Raw genomic sequence first — 20,221 nt, 5'->3', positions numbered from 1 at the left:
GCTCCCACAAACAGCAATGCAATAATGACCAGATAATCTATTTTAGTGATGTTGGTTGAGGGATAAATATTGGCCCCAGGACATCAGGGAGAACTACTCGAAAAATTGCCATGGGATCTTTTACCTGAGAGGGCAGACGGGGCCTCGGTTTAACGTCTCATCCGAAAGACGGCACCTCCAACAGTGCGGCGCTCCCTCAGTACTGCACTGGGAGTGTCAGCCTAGATTTTTGTGCTCAAGTCTCTGGAGTGGGACTTGAACCCACAATCTTCTGACTCAGAGGCGAGAGTGCTACCCACTGAGCCACAGCTCCTACAATCCCAGTGGGGAACCGCATTTAAAGGGAGGATGGGTCGAAATTTTGGCTGTACAGTACTCTAGCCTATCTCTGGCCTTCAGTCTTGTCAAGCGTGACCGCTTTGGGAGTGCAGCATTGGCGAGTCCACCCTCCTATCCCTAGAGTCTGCACCTTCAGGACAGGAGGGGTGCAAATCAGAGGGCAGGATGGGAGAATAGAATAACATTCTGAACCCAACAATTATTTAAGTGCAACCATCAGCGAAAGAGTACCCAAATCTGAAATAATTAAGAAATTATATCAAATATAATTAACAAAGTGACGTTTACCAACATTTCCTTTCAAATCCAGCAAAGAATGCCAAGTAATTATGAAATGCAGGGCTCCATTAACAACCTGACCATTAATTCTCCAGAGTTCATTATTAAATAGCAGAATGCAGGCTGTCCTTCCCAAGGCTAGAAACACATCTAATAGATAATCAAGGCTGGTCAAGGGTAGGTCATACTATGGAAATGAGTTAACCACCTTTCTTATTCTAAATGTCAAGTCACGTACAGTCTGCTAATAAAGTCAGCCACTCGGACTTTTATAGAGCTGGTAAAAGATACTATCTAAACCTTTCAAACAACTCGACATTCAGTGTTACAGAATGATACCGGGGCTAAAAGGGTTAATCAGGTTGCACAGACTAGGCTTGTATTCCCTGGAGTATAGAAGATTAAGGGGTGGTGGTGTTTAAGATGATTAAAGGAGTTGATCGGGTAGAGAGAGAGAAACTATTCCCTCTGGTGGGGGGAGTCCAGAACAAGGGGGCAGAACCTTAAAATTAGAGCCAGGCCGTTCAGGGGTGATGTCAGGAAGCACTCCTTCACACAAAGGGTGGTGGAAATCTGGAACACTCTCCCCCAAAAAGCTGTTGAGGCTGGGGGTCAATTGGAAATTTCAAAACTGAGATCGATAGATTTGTGTTGGGTAAAGGTATTAAGGGTTACGGAAACAAGGCAGGGAGATGGAGTTAAGAGACAGATCAGCCGCGATCTAATTGAATGGCGGAACAGGCTCGAGGGGCTGAATGGCCTCCTCCTGTTCCTACGTACTACTGAGCTGAATTACATTCAACATTTACTCAAAAATCCTGCCTGGTTTAGATAGGCTTCGATGCCAAGCAGCACACAACTCTGACTTAACAGAGAATGCATACAAAAAGAAAATCAACTAAATTCTACAATCTGATGGCATGTTAGTCTTTATTGCAATGGGGGATTGGAGTATAAGCATGTCTTACTGCAATTATACAGGGCCCTGGTGAGACCACACCGGGAGTACTGTGTAGAGTTTTGGTCTCCTTACCTAAGGAAGGATATACTTGCTATAGAGGGAGTGCAGTAAAGGTTCACCAGACTGGTTCCTGGGATGGGGGGATTGTCCTGGGATGAGGCAGTGAGTAGAATGGGCCGATACTCTCTGGAGTTTAGAAGAATGAGAGGTGATCTCATTGAAACGTATAAAATTCTTAGAGGGCTTGACAATGGAGGACTTCATTGGCTGTAAAATGCTTTGGGAAGTCTTGAGGTTGTAAAAGATGCTGTATAAATACACCTCTTTCTTTATTTTTCATTTCTATAGCGCCTTTCACGACCTCAAGACATCCCAAAGCACTTTATTGCCAATGCAGTACTTTTTGAAGTGTAGTCACTGTTGTAATGTAGGGAGCGCGGCAGCCAATTTGTGCACAGCAAGCTCCCACAAACAGCAATGGGGTAGATGAAATAGAAACAGTTCTGACGAAAGTTCATCGACCTGAAACGTTAATTCTGTTTCTCTCTCCACAGATGCTGCCTGACCTGCTGAGTGTTTCCAGCATTTTCTGTTTTTATTTCAGATTTTCAGCATCTGAGGTATTTTGGTTTATTTTAATGAAATAATTGACCGGGTACTGAACTTGGATGATCAGCCATGATCGCATTGAATGGCGGAGCAGGCTCGAGGGGCCGAATGGCCTACTCCTGCTCCTATCTTCTATGTTTCTATGTTGACCTGATAATCTGTTTTTAGTTGGTTGAGGGATAAATATTGGCCAGGACACCAGGGGTAACTCTCCTGCTCTTCTTCGAAATAGTGGCCGTGGGACCTTTTACGTCCACCTGAGGGAGCAGATGGGGTCTCGGTTTAACGTCATCCGCAAGACAGATGGCATCTTTAGTGAGATACAAAGCTGACACTTTTATTAAAATTCGTTTATGGGATGTGGGCGTCACTGGCAAGGCCAGCATTTATTGCCCATCCCTAATTGCCCTCGAGAAGGTGGTGGTGAGCCGCCTTCTTGAACCGCTGCAGTCCGTGTGGTGAAGGTGCTCCCACAGTGCTGTTAGGGAGGGAGTTCCAGGATTTTGACCCAGCGACGATGAAGGATCAGCCAATATATTTCCAGGTCAGGATGGTGTGTGACTTGGAGGGGAACTTGGAGGTGGTGGTGTTCCCATGCGCCTGCTGCCCTTGTCCTTCTAGGTGAAAAGGTCGCGGGTTTGGGAGGTGCTGCTGAAGAAGCCTTGGCGAGTTGCTGCAGTGCATCTTGTAGATGGTACACACTGCAGCCACGGTGCGCCGGTGGTGGAGGGAGTGAATGTTTAAGGTGGTGGATCGGGTGCCGATCAAGCGGGCTGCTTTGTCCTGGATGGTGTCGAGCTTCTTGAGTGTTGTTGGAGCTGCACTCATCCAGGTAAGTGGAGGGTATTCCATCACACTCCTGACTTGTGCCTTGTAGATGGTGGAAAGGCTTTGGGGAGTCAGGAGGTTAGACACTCATCGCAGAATACCCAGCTTCTGACCCACTCTTGTTGCCACAGTATTTATGTGGCTGGTCCAGTTAAGTTTCTGGTCAATTCTGTGAACAAAATAATTCTCCCGCATGACTGCACAGAAGAAAATGGCAACATTTACGAGAGCACTGTGCCAGAAATATGCCTTTACCATATTCATCAATATATCTATTCCCATTATGTTTACTGTAACTGCAATATTGTTGCTGGAGTTTGATGCCAGGTTTTGTAGTTAAATGGATTCTACTCCCAGCAACGAGTTGATTGAGCCTATGTCATGTGAGGCAACGGCTGTGCTCTCAAGACTGGAGGTGCGTTGCATTAACAGTGGGAGAGTGCAGTATAATGCACCCTCTACATCGGCACCTGTGTCACACATGAAGGAATGGAACTACGGGCAAAGTACTGGAGGGGGCTGGTGCCCGCGAGAATGACACCGCCCCACGTGTCTCTCATCGGGACAGGACGAAACCAGGAAAAAGATTTCGGGGCAGAAAGTTGTCTCGGGCGGCGGCGGCGCAAAACGTCCGGTATCGGATTGGCCGCCCATTCTGCGCGGCGCCCGATATTCAGTCCAACTGCAATCAATGGATCCAAATAGCAGGCGCTGCGTATAGCGAGCCGCCAATCCGATAACGCCTGTGTTTGCGCCACCGCCCGAGATGAATTTCCGCCCCTTCAATTCCATTCCCAGAGGGTACGGTAGCACAGCAGTTATGTTACGGGGCGAGTAATCCAGAGGCCTAGACTAATGATTCAGAGACGTGAGTTCAAATCCCACCACGGCAGCTGGGGAATTTAAATTCAGTTAATTAAATAAATTGGGAATAAAGCGCTAGTATCAGTAATGATGACCATCAGTTGTCGTAAAAACCCATCTGGTTCATTAATGTCCTTCAGGGAAGGAAATCTGCTGCCTTTACCCGGTCTGGCCGATATGTGACTCCAGACCCACAGCAATGTGGTGGACTCTTAACTGCCCCCTGAAACGGCCTAGCGAGTTATATTAAAACCCGTAGGGAAAAACTTCAGCGGTTCAAGGCGACGGCTCACCACCACCTTCTCGAGGGCGACTAGGGATGGGCAATAAATGCCGGCCTTGCCAGTGATGCCCACATCCGCTAATGAATAAAAATAATCATTCCGGTGTATGTCCTTCAGCAAAACTGACAATTGGGAGATAACTTAAAAAAAAGTAATTTAAATAAAAACCTCAACTTGGGGTCACATCTAGAGGAAAGTTATTGCACTTACTCCTCTAGTTCTTAAAAAAGTAATTTCATATTGCGCTCGCAGGCTGTCCTCACCATGACACTGTGTTATTCCCAGTGTACACAGAGAGGTGCAGCACTGAAAACCATCAGTAGAGGTAATAAGTTCAATCTATTTACAAATAAATTCCATCTGCACGTGAGAGTTTTTCCACCTAAAATAAATTAATGTTTGTGTGTGTTCCTTTACTGTAGGGTAACACACCAGTTGAAAAAAAAACCCTGGTCAGTAAGAATGACCTTGCTCGTCAGTAAAAATGCTCTCTCAGTGGTCGACAACCCTGGATACACAATAGTGAGAACGGGTATTAGCCTAGCCAAACATTTAGCAGAGGGGGGAGAAAAAAAATTAATAAAAATCAAGTTACCTCAAGGACAAAAATAAAGGTGAAAATGACTGACATTGTTGCCAGAGGAACGGTAACTGGATCGTCAACATCCCACTGTAAGACAAATAGAAAATAAATCTTAGTAACGCATTTAATTAAAAAAAGACTTACATTTCTATAGCGCCTCTCACGACCACCGGACGTCCCAAAGCGCTTTACAGCCAATGAAGTACTTTTGAAGTGTAGTCACTGTTGTAATGTGGGAAACGCGGCAGCCAATTTGCGCACAGCAAGCTCCCACAAACAGCAATGTGATGATGACCAGATCATCTGTTTTTGTGATGTTGGTTGAGGGATAAATATTGGCCCCAGGGAGAACTCCCCTGCTCTTCTTCAAATAGTGACCGTGGGATCTTTTACGTCCACCTGAGAGAGCAGACGGGGCCTCGGTTTAATGTCTCACCCGAAAGACGGCGCCTCCGACAGTGCGGCGCTCCCTCAGCCTAATGAATATTTAAAGTCTAATAAAAAATGATTCTGCTTTTGTCATTTTCAGTTCCTCGAGACCTAACTTTTCTTTCTTAACTTGTCCTGTTACCATCTCCTTTTGCCATGTCCCATCATCCCTTTAGTCATTTAATCTCTCCTGCCTTCCAGCCTATCACAGACCTTCCCTTTTGTTCTTTCCTCCCCTCCCCCCTTTCCCACCCCCTACCCTTGCTTAAAAACCTGCTCCATCGCCAACTTTTTCCAGCTCTGACGAAGGGTCATCGACCTGAAACGTTAACTCTGTTTCTCTCTCCACAGCTGCTGCCTGACCTGCTGAGTGTTTCCAGCATTTTCTGTTTTCTTTTAAGAGTCTAAGAGTGGGTAAGTCAGATTAGATCTGTTTCTGGTGCTAGAGACAAGCTCAGCAAATAAAGTTATCTGGTAGCATGTTTTATTCGTGCCGTATAAACTGTCCCTAGCTTAACATTTTAATTGTTTTTACATACTTCATTTTAATTTTCGTAAATCTAGGTTTGGATTATTTTCCCCTTATAAACATCTCTATAGCACCTTTCATATCCTGAGGATGTCCCAAAGCTGTTTACAGCCAATGATGTGTAGTCATTGTTGTAATGTGACAGCCAATTTGCGCACAGCAAGATCCCAAAAACAGCAATGACCAGATAATCTCTTTTTTTTAATGATGTTGGTTGGGGGATAAATATTGTCCACCTCCGACATTGCGGCGCTCACTCAGCACTGCACTGGGAGTGTCAGCCTAGAACTGTTTGTGCTCAAGTCTCTGGAGTGGGGAGTGTCATAGAAACATAGAAGATAGGAGCAGGAGTAGGCCATTCGGCCCCTCGAGCCTGCTCCACCATTCAACGAGATCATGGCTGATCATCCAAACTCAGTACCCTGTCCCTGCTATAGAAAACCCTCAACCTTCTGACTCCGAGGTTACCCATCGTGCTCCCTCAGTATCTTATGTTTCAATAAGATCACCTCTCATTCTTCTAAACTCCAATGAGTATAGGCCCAACCTGCTCAACCTTTCCTCATAAGACAACCAACCCCTTGTAATGTAGGAGACAGAACAATTTGCGCACAGCAAGCTCCCAGAAACAGCAATGTGATCAGGACCAGATAATTTGTTTTAATGATGTTGGTTGAGGGATAAATATTGGCCAGGGCACCGGGGAGAACTCCCCTGCTCCTCTTCGAATAGTGCGGTGGGGAGCCTGGTCTCCAATCGTCTTGGCTCCCCTTGCCATTGGACCAAGACCTTGCTCTGTCAAGCCCCGTGTGGTAGCTGGTGTGCAACGGCCACCCCACGTTAAAAGAATTCACGCACAGGCATCTTCCACCCTTTAAAATGAAGTTCTGGACCTGGAATGTCAGGACCATCATGGACAACCCCAACAGCGACAGAGACTGTAGGTCCCGCATTGGACTCCTCAGTCACCTGAGAACTCATTTTTAGTGTAGAACAAGTCACCCTTGGTTCCGAGGGACTGCCTAAGAAGAAGAAGACGGGGCCACAGCCGACGGCAAACACTAGGTCGCACACCAATGGATAAAATGTTGTCTGGCTCTGTGTAGTTCAAGAGTTGGCACAGCGTACTCCAGCAGCTCAAACGGAAGTAGACGAGTGAAAGAAGAGGCCCCAAAGTCCGCATAAAGTTCACACCTCTTCACAACACAGGTCATTTTGCAAAGAGAGTAGCGACGGTGACATTAATCCAAAAACACGCATTCCTGTCCATAGTGTAAAGTACCTTCACTGAAAGCAGCACAGACTGGGCAAGGACCAGCACTGCGATGCTCCTCTTGAAGAACGGGTGCTGGGTTATGTCGTACATTTTAGCTCGGAAGCCGCCATTGTCTGGAAAACACAACACAAAACAAAAATGATTACATCGGGTATACGGCACAGAAACAGGCCATTCGGCCCAACCAGTCTATGCCGGTGTTTATGCTCCACTCGAGCCTCCTCCCGTCTTTCCTCATCTAACTCTATCAGCGTAACCCTCTATTCCCTTCTCCCTCGTGTAACTACTCGCGTTCAGAGCTGCCACTTGCTCCTTTTTACGCAGTATGGTTGCCTACTGTTTTATTTACTCCCATTGTCCTGTATCAACTAGTGCAGCAGCCGAGCCCAGGAATGCATCAGTGAATCTCCGCTTCTTAAACATGTTTAATCTTTCTCGAGGTGGACCAAGTCAGCATCTGAGGAGGAGTCGTTTGGTTCGGTTGACGAGCTGCTTTGTTAACACTTACTGGAAAACGAATTACACAGAATGGACGGCACAGAAACAGGCCATTCGGCCCAACCAGTCCATGCCGGTGTTTATGCTCCACTCGAGCCTCCTCCCGTCTTTCCTCATCTAAATCTATCAGCATAACCCTCTATTCCCTTCTCCCTCATATGCTTATCTAGCTTCCTCTTAATTGTATCTCTGCTACTCACTTCAGCCACTCCCTGTGGTAGCGAGTTCCACATTCTCACCACTCTCTGGGTAAAGAAGTTTCTCCTGAAGTCCCTACTGGATTTATTGGTGACTGTCTTCTATTGCTGGCCTCTAGATTTGCTCTTCCCCACAAGTGGAAACACCCCGGGCTTGAAATTTGTCTCGGGCGGTGGCAGTCAATGGGGCGGAGTATCAGACGCAGCGTGTAACGGCAGGCTGATCTGACACCGCCCGCTTTACGACACTGCCCCAGACAAATTTCTGGGCCACTCTCTGCGTCTGTCAAAGCCTTTCATCGTTTTAAAGACCCCTATTTGGTCACCCCCTCAGCCTTCCCTTTTCAAGAGAATAGAGCCCCGGCCTGTTCATCCTTTCCTGATGGGTATAACCTCACAGTTCTGGGATCACCCTCGTAGATCTTTTTTTGCGCGCACTCTCCAGTGCCTCTACATCCTTTTTATAATACGGAGACTAAAGTTATCAAACGCCAGGCTTTCATTTAAGGAACGAGTCCAAGACCCCTCGTGCCATACTGGAGCGGAACTTCTCAGTTTTACATCTTTTGATTGATTTTTTTAATGCAACTGTATTTATTGAAAAAGGTTCACCTGAGCATCGAGGGATATGGAGATCGGGTGGAGAAGTGGAGTTGAGGTTGAAGATCTGCCATGATCTTATTACATAGAAACATTGAAGATAGGAGCAGGAGTAGGCCATTCGGCCCCTCGAGCCTGCTCCGCCATTCAATGCGATCATGGCTGATCATCCAAATTCAGTACCCTGTCCCTGCCTTCTCCCTATATCCCTTGATCCCTTTAGCATCAAGAAATATATCTAACTCCTTCTTGAATATATTTAATGAATTGGCCTCAACTGCCTTCTGTGGTAGAGAATTCCACAGGTTCACCACTCTCTGGGTGAAGAAATTCCTCCTCATTTCTGTCCTAAATGGCTTACCCCTTACCCTTAGACTGTGACCCCTGGTTCTGGACTCCCCCGCCATCGGGAACATCCTTCCTGCATCTAGTCTGTCTAGTCCTGTTAGAATTTTATAAGTTTCAATGAGATCCCCTCTCATTCTTCTAAACTCCAGCAAGTATAAACCCAATCGACCCAATCTCTCCTCATACGTCATTCCTGCCATCCCAGGTATCAGTCTGGTGAATCTTCGCTGCACTCCTTCCATGGCAAGAACATCCTTCCTCAGATAAGGCGACCAAAACTGCACACAATACTCGGTGTGGTCTCACCAAGGCCCTGTACAACTGCAGCAAGACATCCTTGTTCCTGTACTCAAATCCTCTCGCTACGAAGGCCAACATACCATTTACTCCTGCTTCTTATGTTATGTACCTTCTTAACAGCCTGCTGCACCTCCATGCTTACCTTCAGTGACTGGTGCACAAGGACACCCAGGTCTCATTGCACTTCCCCTTCTCCCAATCTATTGGCATTCAGATAATAATCTGCCTTCTTGTTTTTGCCACCAAAGTGGATAACCTCATATTTATCCACATTATACTGCATCTGCCCAATCACCCAAGCTGTCCAAATCATACTGGAGTTTCTCGGCATCCTCCTCACCGCACACACGCCCACCCAGCTTTGTGTCGTCTGCAAACTTGGAGATATTGGGGGAGAAATTGGGTGAGTAGCGCCACCTGTTAGCGCCTAAAGAGGCAGTCAGTGGCTGTAGCGCCACTGGCTGCTTCTCCAGCGATATTCAGTAGGGGCGCTAATGGTGGCGTTAGGCATTTGTGCTGCGCCGCCACCGATGACATCATCGGTGTGCGCAGCGCCCCATTCGCGATATTTGGTATCGAACGCCGCAGTTGCGCCGCTCGCTACCCGCGCCCGGTTCACGGGGCCTTACTGTGCCGGCAGCGGCGCAAGTTAAGGTGGAGGTGCGAGGCGGCCACTTTTTCAGCGGCCGCCTGCCAGCACCTCCGTCCCCGGCCTCCTAACCCCCCCCCCCCCCCACGGCATTGCCAGCTGTTTCCCGAGAGCCCGGCACTTCTCCTTGGTGCCAGGCTCATTTGCCGGCAGTCGCGAGCGGGGATCGCGCTGTTGCAGGCACCTCCCCCTTAACAGTGGGAGGAAGGCCTGCAGTACCGCAGCGTGCCGTGCTGCAGCATGTGGCGCTGCGATATTCAGTTTCAGCGCCCTAAGAGGGACGGGGAGCGCCTCGAGCCTCGCCCCGTGTCCCTCGAGGGGCAATGAAACGGAATATCTGGCGATCGGTATCACTCCAATCGCTGCGCTAAATCCTGCGCTCCGCCGACTTTTGCGCCACTTTGGCGCCCCAACCCAATTTCTAGGCCATTACATCTAGTTCCCTCGTTTAGATCATTAATTAATATATATTGTGAATAGCTGGGGTCCCCCACTCGTCACTGCCTGCCACTCGGAAAAAGACCCATTTATTCCAACTCTTTGCTTCCTGTCTGCCAACCAGTTCTCTATCCAAGTCAGTACCTTGCCCCCAATCCCATGTGCCTTAACTTTACACGCTAATCTCTTATGCGGGACCTTATCGAAAGCCTTCTGGAAGTCCAAATACACCACATCCACTGGTTCTCCCTTATCTATTCTACCAGTTACATCCTCAAAAAATTCCAGTAGATTAGTCAAGCATGATTTACCTTTTGTAAATTCATGTTGACTTTGTCCGATCCTGTTGCTGTTTTCCAAGTGCTCTGCTATTACATCTTTTATAATGGACTCTTTTTTCCCCACTACCGATGTCAGGCTTACCGGTCTATAATTCCCCGTTTTCTCTCTACCACCTTTTTTGAATAGTGGAGTAACATTAGCTACCCTCCAATCCATGGGAACTGTTCCAAAATCTATAGAATTTTGGAAGATGACCAGCAATGCATCTACTATTTCTAGGGCCACTTCCTTAAGTACCTTAGGATGTAGATTATCAGGCCCTGGGGATTTATCGGCCTTCAATCCCATCAATTTCCTGAACACCATTTCACTACAAATACTGATTTCATTCAGTTCTTCCCTCTCATTAGACCCTATGTTGCCCGACATCCCTGGGAGGTTATTTGTGTCCTCCTTTGTGAAGACAGAACCAAAGTATGTATTTAATTGGTCGGCCATTTCTTTGTTCCCCATGATAAATTCCCCTGATTCTGACTGCAAGGGACCTACGCTTGACTTCACCAATCTTTTTCTCTTCACATATCTGTTGTGTATGTAATATGTGTGCTACTTTGAACCTATGGACAGGACTGCACTACTTGTTGGGCGTAGTGATACGCAGTACCACTCCTGGCCATAGGGGTATAAATAGTACTGTGGGTACTGATCCCCCTCAGTTCCCGCCTGTGGGCATGAAGTAAAGACCTACGTGTAGTCCCTACCTCCAACCAGTAAAGACCTGTTTTATTGTTACTGATTAAGTCTGAGTATTAATTACTTGAACAACTCACAGACTTAACACTGGTGACGAGTCAGGTTCTTACCCTGCGGCAGTTGAAGAGAGGTTTCAAACATCACCACCCCACTAGAAGCGACAGGCTTTAGGACTCTGAAGCCTCCATCAGCTACTGAGCACTGGAGTGCAGCAGCTATCCTGACAGCTTCCAGCGACTGACAGAAGTCTTTCTGCAGTTTCCTTGTTCAACCTAGGTGGTGGGGTAAGCCGTGCAGTGTTGGCTGCAAAGACAGGGCTGGGGAAGTTGGAGAAGATAAGGGCGATCGCAATCCCTGATAAGAGCCGCGGTGAAACGCGCGAGCGGGTAAGCCAGAGCCCGGGAGGGAGCGAGCAAGAGCCGCTTCGGTCGGGAGCCACTTCGCAATCCAGCGATCGCATCCGCTGATAAGGGCAGCACTCGGGCGATCGCGGCGAAGATAAGGGCCGCACTCGAGGGCTGAAGGGAGACGGCGTCGGGGGACGGGTGAAGACCGCCAAGCGTGGGAAAACCGCCATTTTGTGGGCGGAGGACGACGGCAAGCCGCCATCTTTGATAACAAGTAAAGAAAATAAAATCTGAGAAATTGCAAATCTACAATGCCTAAACACGGGAATATTAGCACCTTTGATAGTGACCTCGAAGATTGGGCCATATATGTTGAAAGAGTAAAAAATTATTGTAAGGCCAATAAAATTCGTGACCAAGATAAAGCTCTAACATTATTAAATTTAATGGGTGCGAAGACATACGGGCAATTGAAACACCTGTTATCACCAGATGAACCGGCGGATAAGACGTTCGATGAGATTGTTACTGTCCTGAAAGATCATCTAAACCCCACGCCGCTGATGCTAGCGGAACGATTTAAATTTTACGACAGAAGGCAGCTACAGCATGAAAGCAATGCTGAATATTTGCTGGAATTGCGTAAATTAGCGAAATATTGCCAGTTTGGAACGGGACTGACAGAGGCACTTCGAGACAAATTTGTGTGTGGTTTATTTAAACAGGATACACAAAAGCGACTGCTCAAGGAGAATGAGCTGACGCTTGAGAAGGCGGTCACTATGGCAGCAGCACACGAAGCCGCAGCGAGAGGCACGGCAGTAATGCAGCTACGGTCACCGGAGCTCAGTGCACACAAATTGGGTGTGAGTTCTGGCAAATGTTATCGTTGTGGAAAGACAACGCATGATCAGAACCAGTGTTGGTTTAAAAACCAAGAATGTAGAACTTGTGGTAGGCTTGGACATATAGCTAGAGTATGCAGGTCAGGGAAGAAGACCAGCAACAAGTCACCGCAAGGAAAATACGCAAAGGTACACAAGGTGACCGAACAGGAGTCCGATTCAGATGCTAGCAGTAATGAACTGGCTGGCTTAAGCAGTATTGAACTGGCTAGCTTAAGGGTACTCAACGTTGGTAAGGGTGCAGACCTCCAGACAATTTGGGTTACTCTTCAGATAGAAGGAGTCCAAGTAAAACTGGAATTGGACACTGGATCGGCATTGACGGTCATAAATAAGAAAGATTACGGAAAGTTATTCCAACATATTCCCCTACAGGATACGGGGATTATATTGAAAACATACACGGGGCAAAGAGTGTACCCCATCGGGAAAATAGAGGTTGCAGTGGTCCACAAGGGCGAAGACAGTCAAATAATGGACTTATATGTGATATCTGAAGGAGGTTCTCCACTACTAGGACGGGAGTGGATTAGGAAAATGAATATGGACTGGCATTTCCTACAAACAATAACGAGTGAGAACTCGGTGAAGATAGTCGGCCCAGACTCTGGAACGGATGATGGTAAGCCCAACTCAGGTGCAAAAGACAAAGTTTCAGCACAGAATTCCACTGAGCAACAACAACATAGTTTAACTGTGGATTCGGAGTCTGGCAAGTCTACTGATGTGCCCATTTCTGAGGGACACCGGGCTCGAACTCAACTCCATTTCAAACTACAACAGCAATTAGAACAAATGCTTCGCCGTTTTGAGCAAGAGTTGAATGCAACGAAAGAGTTCTTTGATATAGAGTTGGAGAATCTGGAAAGACAACAGAAGCAGCTGATGGAGAAAATGGAGCAGGAGCACACAAAACGTCTGGTGTCAGAGGAGTTAACGGTCAGCCAACTCCTGCATATGCTGAAGGACAGGACTCTGAAATGGAAAAAACTTGAACACGAACTTCAATATTCAAACGAAAGGGGTTCGGAGCTCTCAAAGGTTATTGGAAGAGCTGAGGTGGCAACACAGACTGAGATGACTGCAACAGAGCAGCCCTTGGATGCCAAAAGTACGCTGACTCACGTCAACGTAGAACAACAGACCGCTGAAACAGCTGCTCCGGTAGAGGGATTGAATAGTTCGATCAATCAATCTCCAAAAGAAGTTGAAGTAGTAAAATCTCAAATGAGGTCATTAGTAAACGACTTGCTGAAAGCCCAGAAAAAGCTGGATGAAGAGGTACGCATGAAGAAGTCTCTTCAGGAAAGATGTCTGGACTTGGAACAAAAGCTGGCTAACGCCCAGCTGGGTATGGAGGAAATAGAAGACCCTCTCGCTGGCCTAGATCAGGACGACACCGAATATTACTATGTCCTGTCCTGCCCAACTTGTAACTTCGACTCCCACCATACAGAAATCATGGAGGAGCACCGAAAGTCTACGGAACATCGGGAGAAGGTGGCTCTACTACGGAAAAAGGAGGAAGAGAAGGAGGAACTGCGCATGCAGCTGGCAGCTGACAGTGGAGCCCAGAGAGTCTCCAAGAAGCAGAAAAGGAAAAGTCAAAACAGAAGATGACCCATCTGAACCATTATTACCTCTACCAGTTCACACACGTGGTCCCTCCGAACGGAGCCAATTCAGTTCGGAAGTTCAAACTGTTAAATCCATGGAAGGACTATTGAATGAGTCACTCCAGCAACGTGAACCGACTCCACCACAGAGATTGAATCTGTGAACTGTTTTCCGCAGAGACTGAATCTGTGATCTGTTTTGACATGAAGTTATCTATGTATCTATGTTATTCTGTTATGTAAACCTGAAGTTATATATGTATATATGTTATTACGTTATGTTAAATGGGGAGATGACTGTAAAGCTAGGAAGGGAGGAATGTTGTGTATGTAATATGTGTGCTACTTTGAACCTATGGACAGGACTGCACTACTTGTTGGGCGTAGTGATACGCAGTACCACTCCTGGCCATAGGGGTATAAATAGTACTGTGGGTACTGATCCCCCTCAGTTCCCGCCTGTGGGCATGAAGTAAAGACCTACGTGTAGTCCCTACCTCCAACCAGTAAAGACCTGTTTTATTGTTACTGATTAAGTCTGAGTATTAATTACTTGAACAACTCACAGACTTAACAATATCTATAGAAGCTTTTACAGTCAGTTTTTATGTTCCCTGCAAGCTTACTCTCATACTCTATTTTCCCCCTCTTAATTAATCTCTTTGTCCTTTGCTGAATCCTAAACTGCTCCCAATCCTCAGGGTTACTGCTTTTTCTGGCCAATTTATATGTCCTCTCCTTGGATCTTATGCTATCCCTAATTTCCCTTGTTAGCCACGGTTGAGTCACCCTTTTTGTTTTATTTTTATGCCAAACAGGGATGAACAAATTCTGTAGTTCATCCATACGATCTTTAAATGTTTGCCATTGCCTATCCACCGTTAACCCTTTGAGTAACATTCCCCAATCAATCCTACCCAACTCGCGCCTCATACCATCGTAGTTTCCTTTATTTAAATTTAGGACCCTAGTCTCTGAGTTATTGAATGGTGGAGCAGGCTTGAGGGGCCGAATGACCTCCTCCTGCTCCTGATTCTTATGTTCCTAAAGGTAACCCAGATTCTGAAGAATGTAAGATTTAATGGTTGGAAAATAAAATCACAGGAGCCCAGATTGAATGATTTAATCTGTATACAGGACATAATCTTGAGCTCCAAAATTGTTTAATTGGCAGTTACGTCTCAATTTCATTCCCACTACAGATCGAAAGAAGCGAGATTTGCAGAGATTCCTCAGGGTTCTGCAACGAAAGATGGAATTTAAACTACAAAGTGCTGATCATCATGTATTCAAATCACCACCATCTTTGGGCCGTATATTCCGATGCCTGCGGGTGTGTACGAGCTGTGTACACACCTGTAGGGACAACGGAAATGCTGGTTTTAGACATGCGAAGCACATGCGCTGAAAACCAGCATTTCCGATCTGTCAGATCGTACGCCTGCCCTGGAGAAGGGCCTCTACAGGTGGAGAGTTCCGTTTTCTGCAGAACCTCCGCCCGCTGAAAACCCTTAGAAATCTTACGCCTTGTCTGCTTTTGGGCTGTATTTTCCAATCCCTACGGGTGTGTACGCGCTGTGTACACACCTGTAGGGACATCGGAAATGCCGGTTTCAGGCATGCCAAGAGTTTAAACCCCTCCATGGCCTCGGCCCCTCGGCCACCAGAGGGTGTTGAATCTTTGGAATTCTCTACCCCAGAGGGCTGTGGAGGCTCGATCGTTGAGTATATTCAAGACAGAGATTGATAGATTTTTGAATATTAAGGGAATCAAGGGATATGGGGATAGTGCAGGACACTGGAGATGAGGTAGAAGATCAGCCATGATCTTATTGAATGGCGGAGCAGGCTCGAGGGGTTGAATGGCCGACTCCTGCTCCTATTTCTTATGTTCTTATGTTCGCCCCATCTCTGTAACCTCCTCCAACTCTACAGCCCTCCGAGATCTCGGCACTCCTCCAATTCTGGCCTCTTGCGTATCTCCCGATTTTCATCGCCCCACCATTGGCGGCCGTGCCTTCAGCTGCCGAGGCCCTTAGCTCTGGAATTCCCTCCCTAAACCTCTCCATCTCTCTAACTCTCATTCCGTCCCGTTCACCCATCACCCCCTGTGCTCGCTGACCTACACTGGCTCCCAGTTAAGCAACGCTTCAATTTAAAAATTCTCATCCTTGTTTTCAAATCCCTCTATGGCTTCGCACCTCCCTATCTCTGTAACCTCCTCCAGCCCTACAACCGTCTGAGATCTCTGCGCTCCTCCAATTCTGACCCCTTGTGCATCCCCGATTTTAATCACTCCACCATTGGTGGCCGTGCCTTCTGTTGCCTGGGCCCTAAGCTCTGGAATTCCCTCCCTAAACCTCTCCGCCTCTCTTTCTTCCTTGAAGACGCTCCTTAAAACCTACCTCTTTGACCAAGCTTTTGGTCACCTGCCCTAATATCACCTTATGTGGCTCGGTGTCAAATTTTGTCTGATAATCGCTCCTGTGAAGCACCTTGGGACGTTTCACTACATTAGAGGCGCTATATAAATGCAAGTTGTTGCAGTTGTCTCCTTTACTGGTCTTGTGCCCTTCTATATTCTAAACATTTTGTCAGAGGCATAGCGTTTCTTGAAGTGCTTTAATAATGCAAAACCATGGAAAACTAAAACAATAACAACAACTCGCATTTATACAGCACCTCGAAAGTTGAAACCATCCCAAGGTACGTCACAGAGGAGGAAGAAAATAATCTGTAAACAAAGAAAGTGGGGTAGCTTATTCTTTGCCTCGCCACTTGTGAACATTAGGTGACGTGACTGAAAGCTGGGTTGAAAATAAGGGGACTCTAATACTCTTTGACTCATTTGCCATAGGATGTTAAAAATTCTCCCGTGTAAACTTTAAAAAACCGAGCAGCCTCGCGTGCAGATGCTGCCATCTAGAACGTTGCTCCATAAGACTGAAGGATGTCTACCAGGTCGCGCTGCCAGGTGAAGAGGTTGGGCAATCTTTAAGCGGCTTTTCAGATCCTCCCACCTCCTCTGGTCTACAGTCAGCAAGGCAGTGCCCTAAAAAATCAGGACAAGAAAATTAATTCACTGTTAAGTTCACATCACTTTCAAATACATTTTCCATCCTGATTAAGATGATTTATTGGATCGCTTCACTTAAAATCAATTTTCCAATAACAACAACAATTTGTATTTATATAGCGCCTTTAACGTAGAAAAACATTCCCAGGCGCTTCACAGGAGTATTTTAAGACAAAAATGAAAAAAACATTTGACACTGAGCCACATAAGGAGAAATTAGGGCAGGTGACCAAAAGCTTGGTCAAAGAGGTCGGTTTTAAGGAGCATCTTAAAGGAGGAAAGAGAGGCGGAGAGGTTTAGGGAGGGAATTCCAGAGCTTAGGGCCGGCCGAGGCAGCTGAAGGCACGGCCGCCAATGGTTGAGTGATTATAATCAGGGATGCTCAAAGGGGCAGAATTAGAGGAGCGCAGATATCTCGGGGGGTTGTGGGGCTGGAGGAGGTTACAGAGATAGGGAGGGGCGAGGGCCACGGAGGGATTTGAAAACAAGGATGAGAATTTTGAAATCGAGGCGTTGCTTAACCGGGAGCCAATGTAGGTCAGCGAGCACAGGGGTGATGGGCGAACGGGACTTGGTGCGAGTTAGGACACGGGCAGCCGAGTTTTGGATCACCTCAAGTTTACGTAGGGTGGAATGTGGGAGGCCAGCCAGGAGTGCGTTGGAATAGTCGAGTCTAGAGGTAACAAAGGCATGGATGAGGGTTTCAGCAACGGATGAGCTGAGGCAAGGGCGGAGACGGGCGACGTTACGGAGGTGGAAATAGGCGGTCTTAGTTATGCTGCGGATATGTGGTCGGAAGCTCGTTTCAGGGTCAAATATGACACCAAGGTTGCGAACAGTGTGGTTCAGCCTCAGACAGATGTTAGGGAGAGGGATGGAGTCAGTGGCTCGGGAACGGAGTTTGTGGCGGGGACCGAAAACAATGGCTAATCAATTCATACAACAACTTTAGATTTTAGTACAACAATCAAATCTTCTCAAATGTGATGTTTGCTGCAAAGTAACTATAAGGATTCTGTGAAATTATTTAGGGATGGGTGCAGTTTGTAAAGCTATACTTTTTTTTCATTAAAATGCATAAATCATAGCAATAGCAATAACTTTGACATTGAGTTATGCAAAACACCAGGAGCTAAGATATCAAATTGTGCATCAGGGTTAACAAGACAGAACGGGATCAGTTCGATTCCATGCATTCAGTTCTAGCTTGGAAGGATGGACACAGCAAGGGGTTTCCCCAACAGCTACAACTAACCTTACCTTATTTTCATTGAAGTTAGCGATAACGACTCCAACAAAGAGAGTCAGTCCGATCATGCAACCCAGGAACACAAAGACGTGGATATAGATGCCGTGAATCTGTGGGAAGGGAGCCCCGCGGTTAGACACAGTGATCTGAGTTTTGCATTAAGAGTAGCAGTGTGGTTATCAGCACTCACCGTTAGCACGGACTGAATCGGACAGCGACTTCCGGCGTCCGCATATGCGGAAATACAGAAGTTGCGGTCCGGGTTACTCCTGCTCCTCCACAAGTTTTGCCGCACCAGTACCTGGCCGAGAGACTTGGCACTGAAATCAATGTCAGGGGTGTGAGGTTGCTGTACTTACCCACTCGATACCCACTAAACTCGCCAAAGTGGTGCATTCAGATGCAAGTGAATTTTTAACGGCGTGATAAGCCGTGCTCCCTGTCATTTTTTTTCGGGCCGTGCGGCCCATTCAAAATACCGCACACGGGCAGTTTTTCCTATTGAGAAGCCGGCAGCGCGGGATCCCTGGAGCGCTGCGTGGCCCCACAACTTACAGGGAACATTGGTGATAAGTCTTGATTACTGCCAAACAACCTCTCTGGCCCTGAAAAATTACTCTTACACGTGTGGAGTCTCATTCCTTCAGAATTTAATTATTGTTGGAGATTTAAAAAAAATTAAAAATGAAAGTACTTTTTTTGGTAACTTTTTTTTTTCTGTCTCTCTTTTCTCTCTCTCTCTCTCTCTTAATCCCATCTTTCCTTCCCTCTCTTTATTTCGCTTTCTGTAAATGATTTTACATTGAATTAAATATTCTAAATTCCACTTCCTGGTTTAGACTCTGCGGCCGGAATTTTAATTGGGAGGCGGGCTGGGAGCGAGGTGGGGTGGGGGGAGGCTAGAAAGCGGTTGGGAAACCCGGCAGAATGAGGGTGAGGTGGGGGGAAGATTGGAGGTCTCGTTGGGGGGGGGGGGGGGGTCTCCGATCACGGGGGGGGGGTGACCTGCCTCCTGCAAGCGGGTTGGCTGCCCCCCCGCTCTCCGCCCCACCCCCTGATCCGCCTCCGTTAAAACCGGAAGTGGGCGGGTTGGGGTTGGGATTCAGGTTTTGAACACTTTAACCTCCCAGCCAACCCTGACCCCAACCCACCCGTTTTTGGGGGTTGAAATCCTCCCCCCCACCCTGCGTGACTCAGTGAGGATTCTTCGATCTGATTGGCTGAGCCGCTGTTGCTTTGCCTGCTCACACACGCCACAGATCCCCTGCAGGGGGCGCCGCGCTGAAAAGAATGTCTAAACATTGCAAATGGCCACTCAAAAGCCCAGGGAAACTGTCCCATCGCCGCCACTGTTAACACAATTATTCCACATTACAAATACAAGATGCAGAATGAACTTACTGGGCCCACTCGATGAATGATGACGTCTCTGACCTCCACCCAGCCTTTCAGTGACAGCACTTCAAACAAGGTCAGCAACGCACTCCCCACATTGTCAAAATTGAAATTTCGAGGATTGGCCCTGGAAAACAGACAAGCATCCTTGTTTGTAAATCTGACACTCAAATTATCAATAAATTCTTCAGATAGCACGAACAACAAGCTGCATTTATGTAGCGCCTTTAACGTAGTAAAACGTCCCACGGCGCTTTGCAGGAGTCTGGGACTTGGTGCGAGTTTAGACACGGGCAGTCGAGTTTTGGATCACCTCAACTTTACGTAGGGTGGAATGTAGGAGGCCGGCCAGGAGTGCGTTGGAATAGTCAAGTCTAGAGGTAACAAAGGCATGGATGAGGGTTTCAGCAGCGGATGAGCTGAGACGGGGCGGAGACGGGCGATGTTACGGAGGAGGAAGTCGGCAGTCTGGGTGATGGAGAGGGTGTGGGGTCGGAAGCTCAGCTCAGGGTCAAATAGGACGCCGAGGTTGGGAAGTCTGGTTCAGCATCAGACACTGGACAGGGAGGGGGTGGAGTCGGTGGGCG

General features: G+C 47.2%; 1 protein-coding gene across 8 annotated transcripts in view; it reads right to left on the bottom strand.

Moving 5' to 3' along the window:
• The window catches only part of nalcn (sodium leak channel, non-selective), a 315,031-nt gene that overhangs the window by 52,996 nt on the left and 241,814 nt on the right, over positions 1 to 20,221 (bottom strand). For all 8 annotated transcript variants that reach the window (XR_015079682.1, XM_085998388.1, XM_085998389.1 and 5 more), the window contains 5 exons: positions 19,641 to 19,761; positions 18,251 to 18,349; positions 16,873 to 16,966; positions 6,988 to 7,094; positions 4,760 to 4,834 (listed from right to left, as the gene is read on the bottom strand). Coding sequence is in view for 7 of the 8 variants with exons in the window: in XM_085998388.1 (XP_085854514.1) it covers positions 4,760 to 4,834; positions 6,988 to 7,094; positions 16,873 to 16,966; positions 18,251 to 18,349; positions 19,641 to 19,761 (496 nt within the window). In the remaining variant the exon portion in view is untranslated. The remainder of the gene's footprint in view (positions 1 to 4,759; positions 4,835 to 6,987; positions 7,095 to 16,872; positions 16,967 to 18,250; positions 18,350 to 19,640; positions 19,762 to 20,221) is intronic.

Source organism: Somniosus microcephalus, chromosome 10 (genome assembly GCF_052327205.1).
Source record: "Somniosus microcephalus isolate GS21.2 chromosome 10, FLI_Smic_1.0, whole genome shotgun sequence".
NCBI classification, from domain to species: domain Eukaryota; kingdom Metazoa; phylum Chordata; class Chondrichthyes; order Squaliformes; family Somniosidae; genus Somniosus; species Somniosus microcephalus.
Note: the sequence above shows the minus strand (reverse complement) of the source record. Positions and strands in the feature narration are given on the sequence as shown.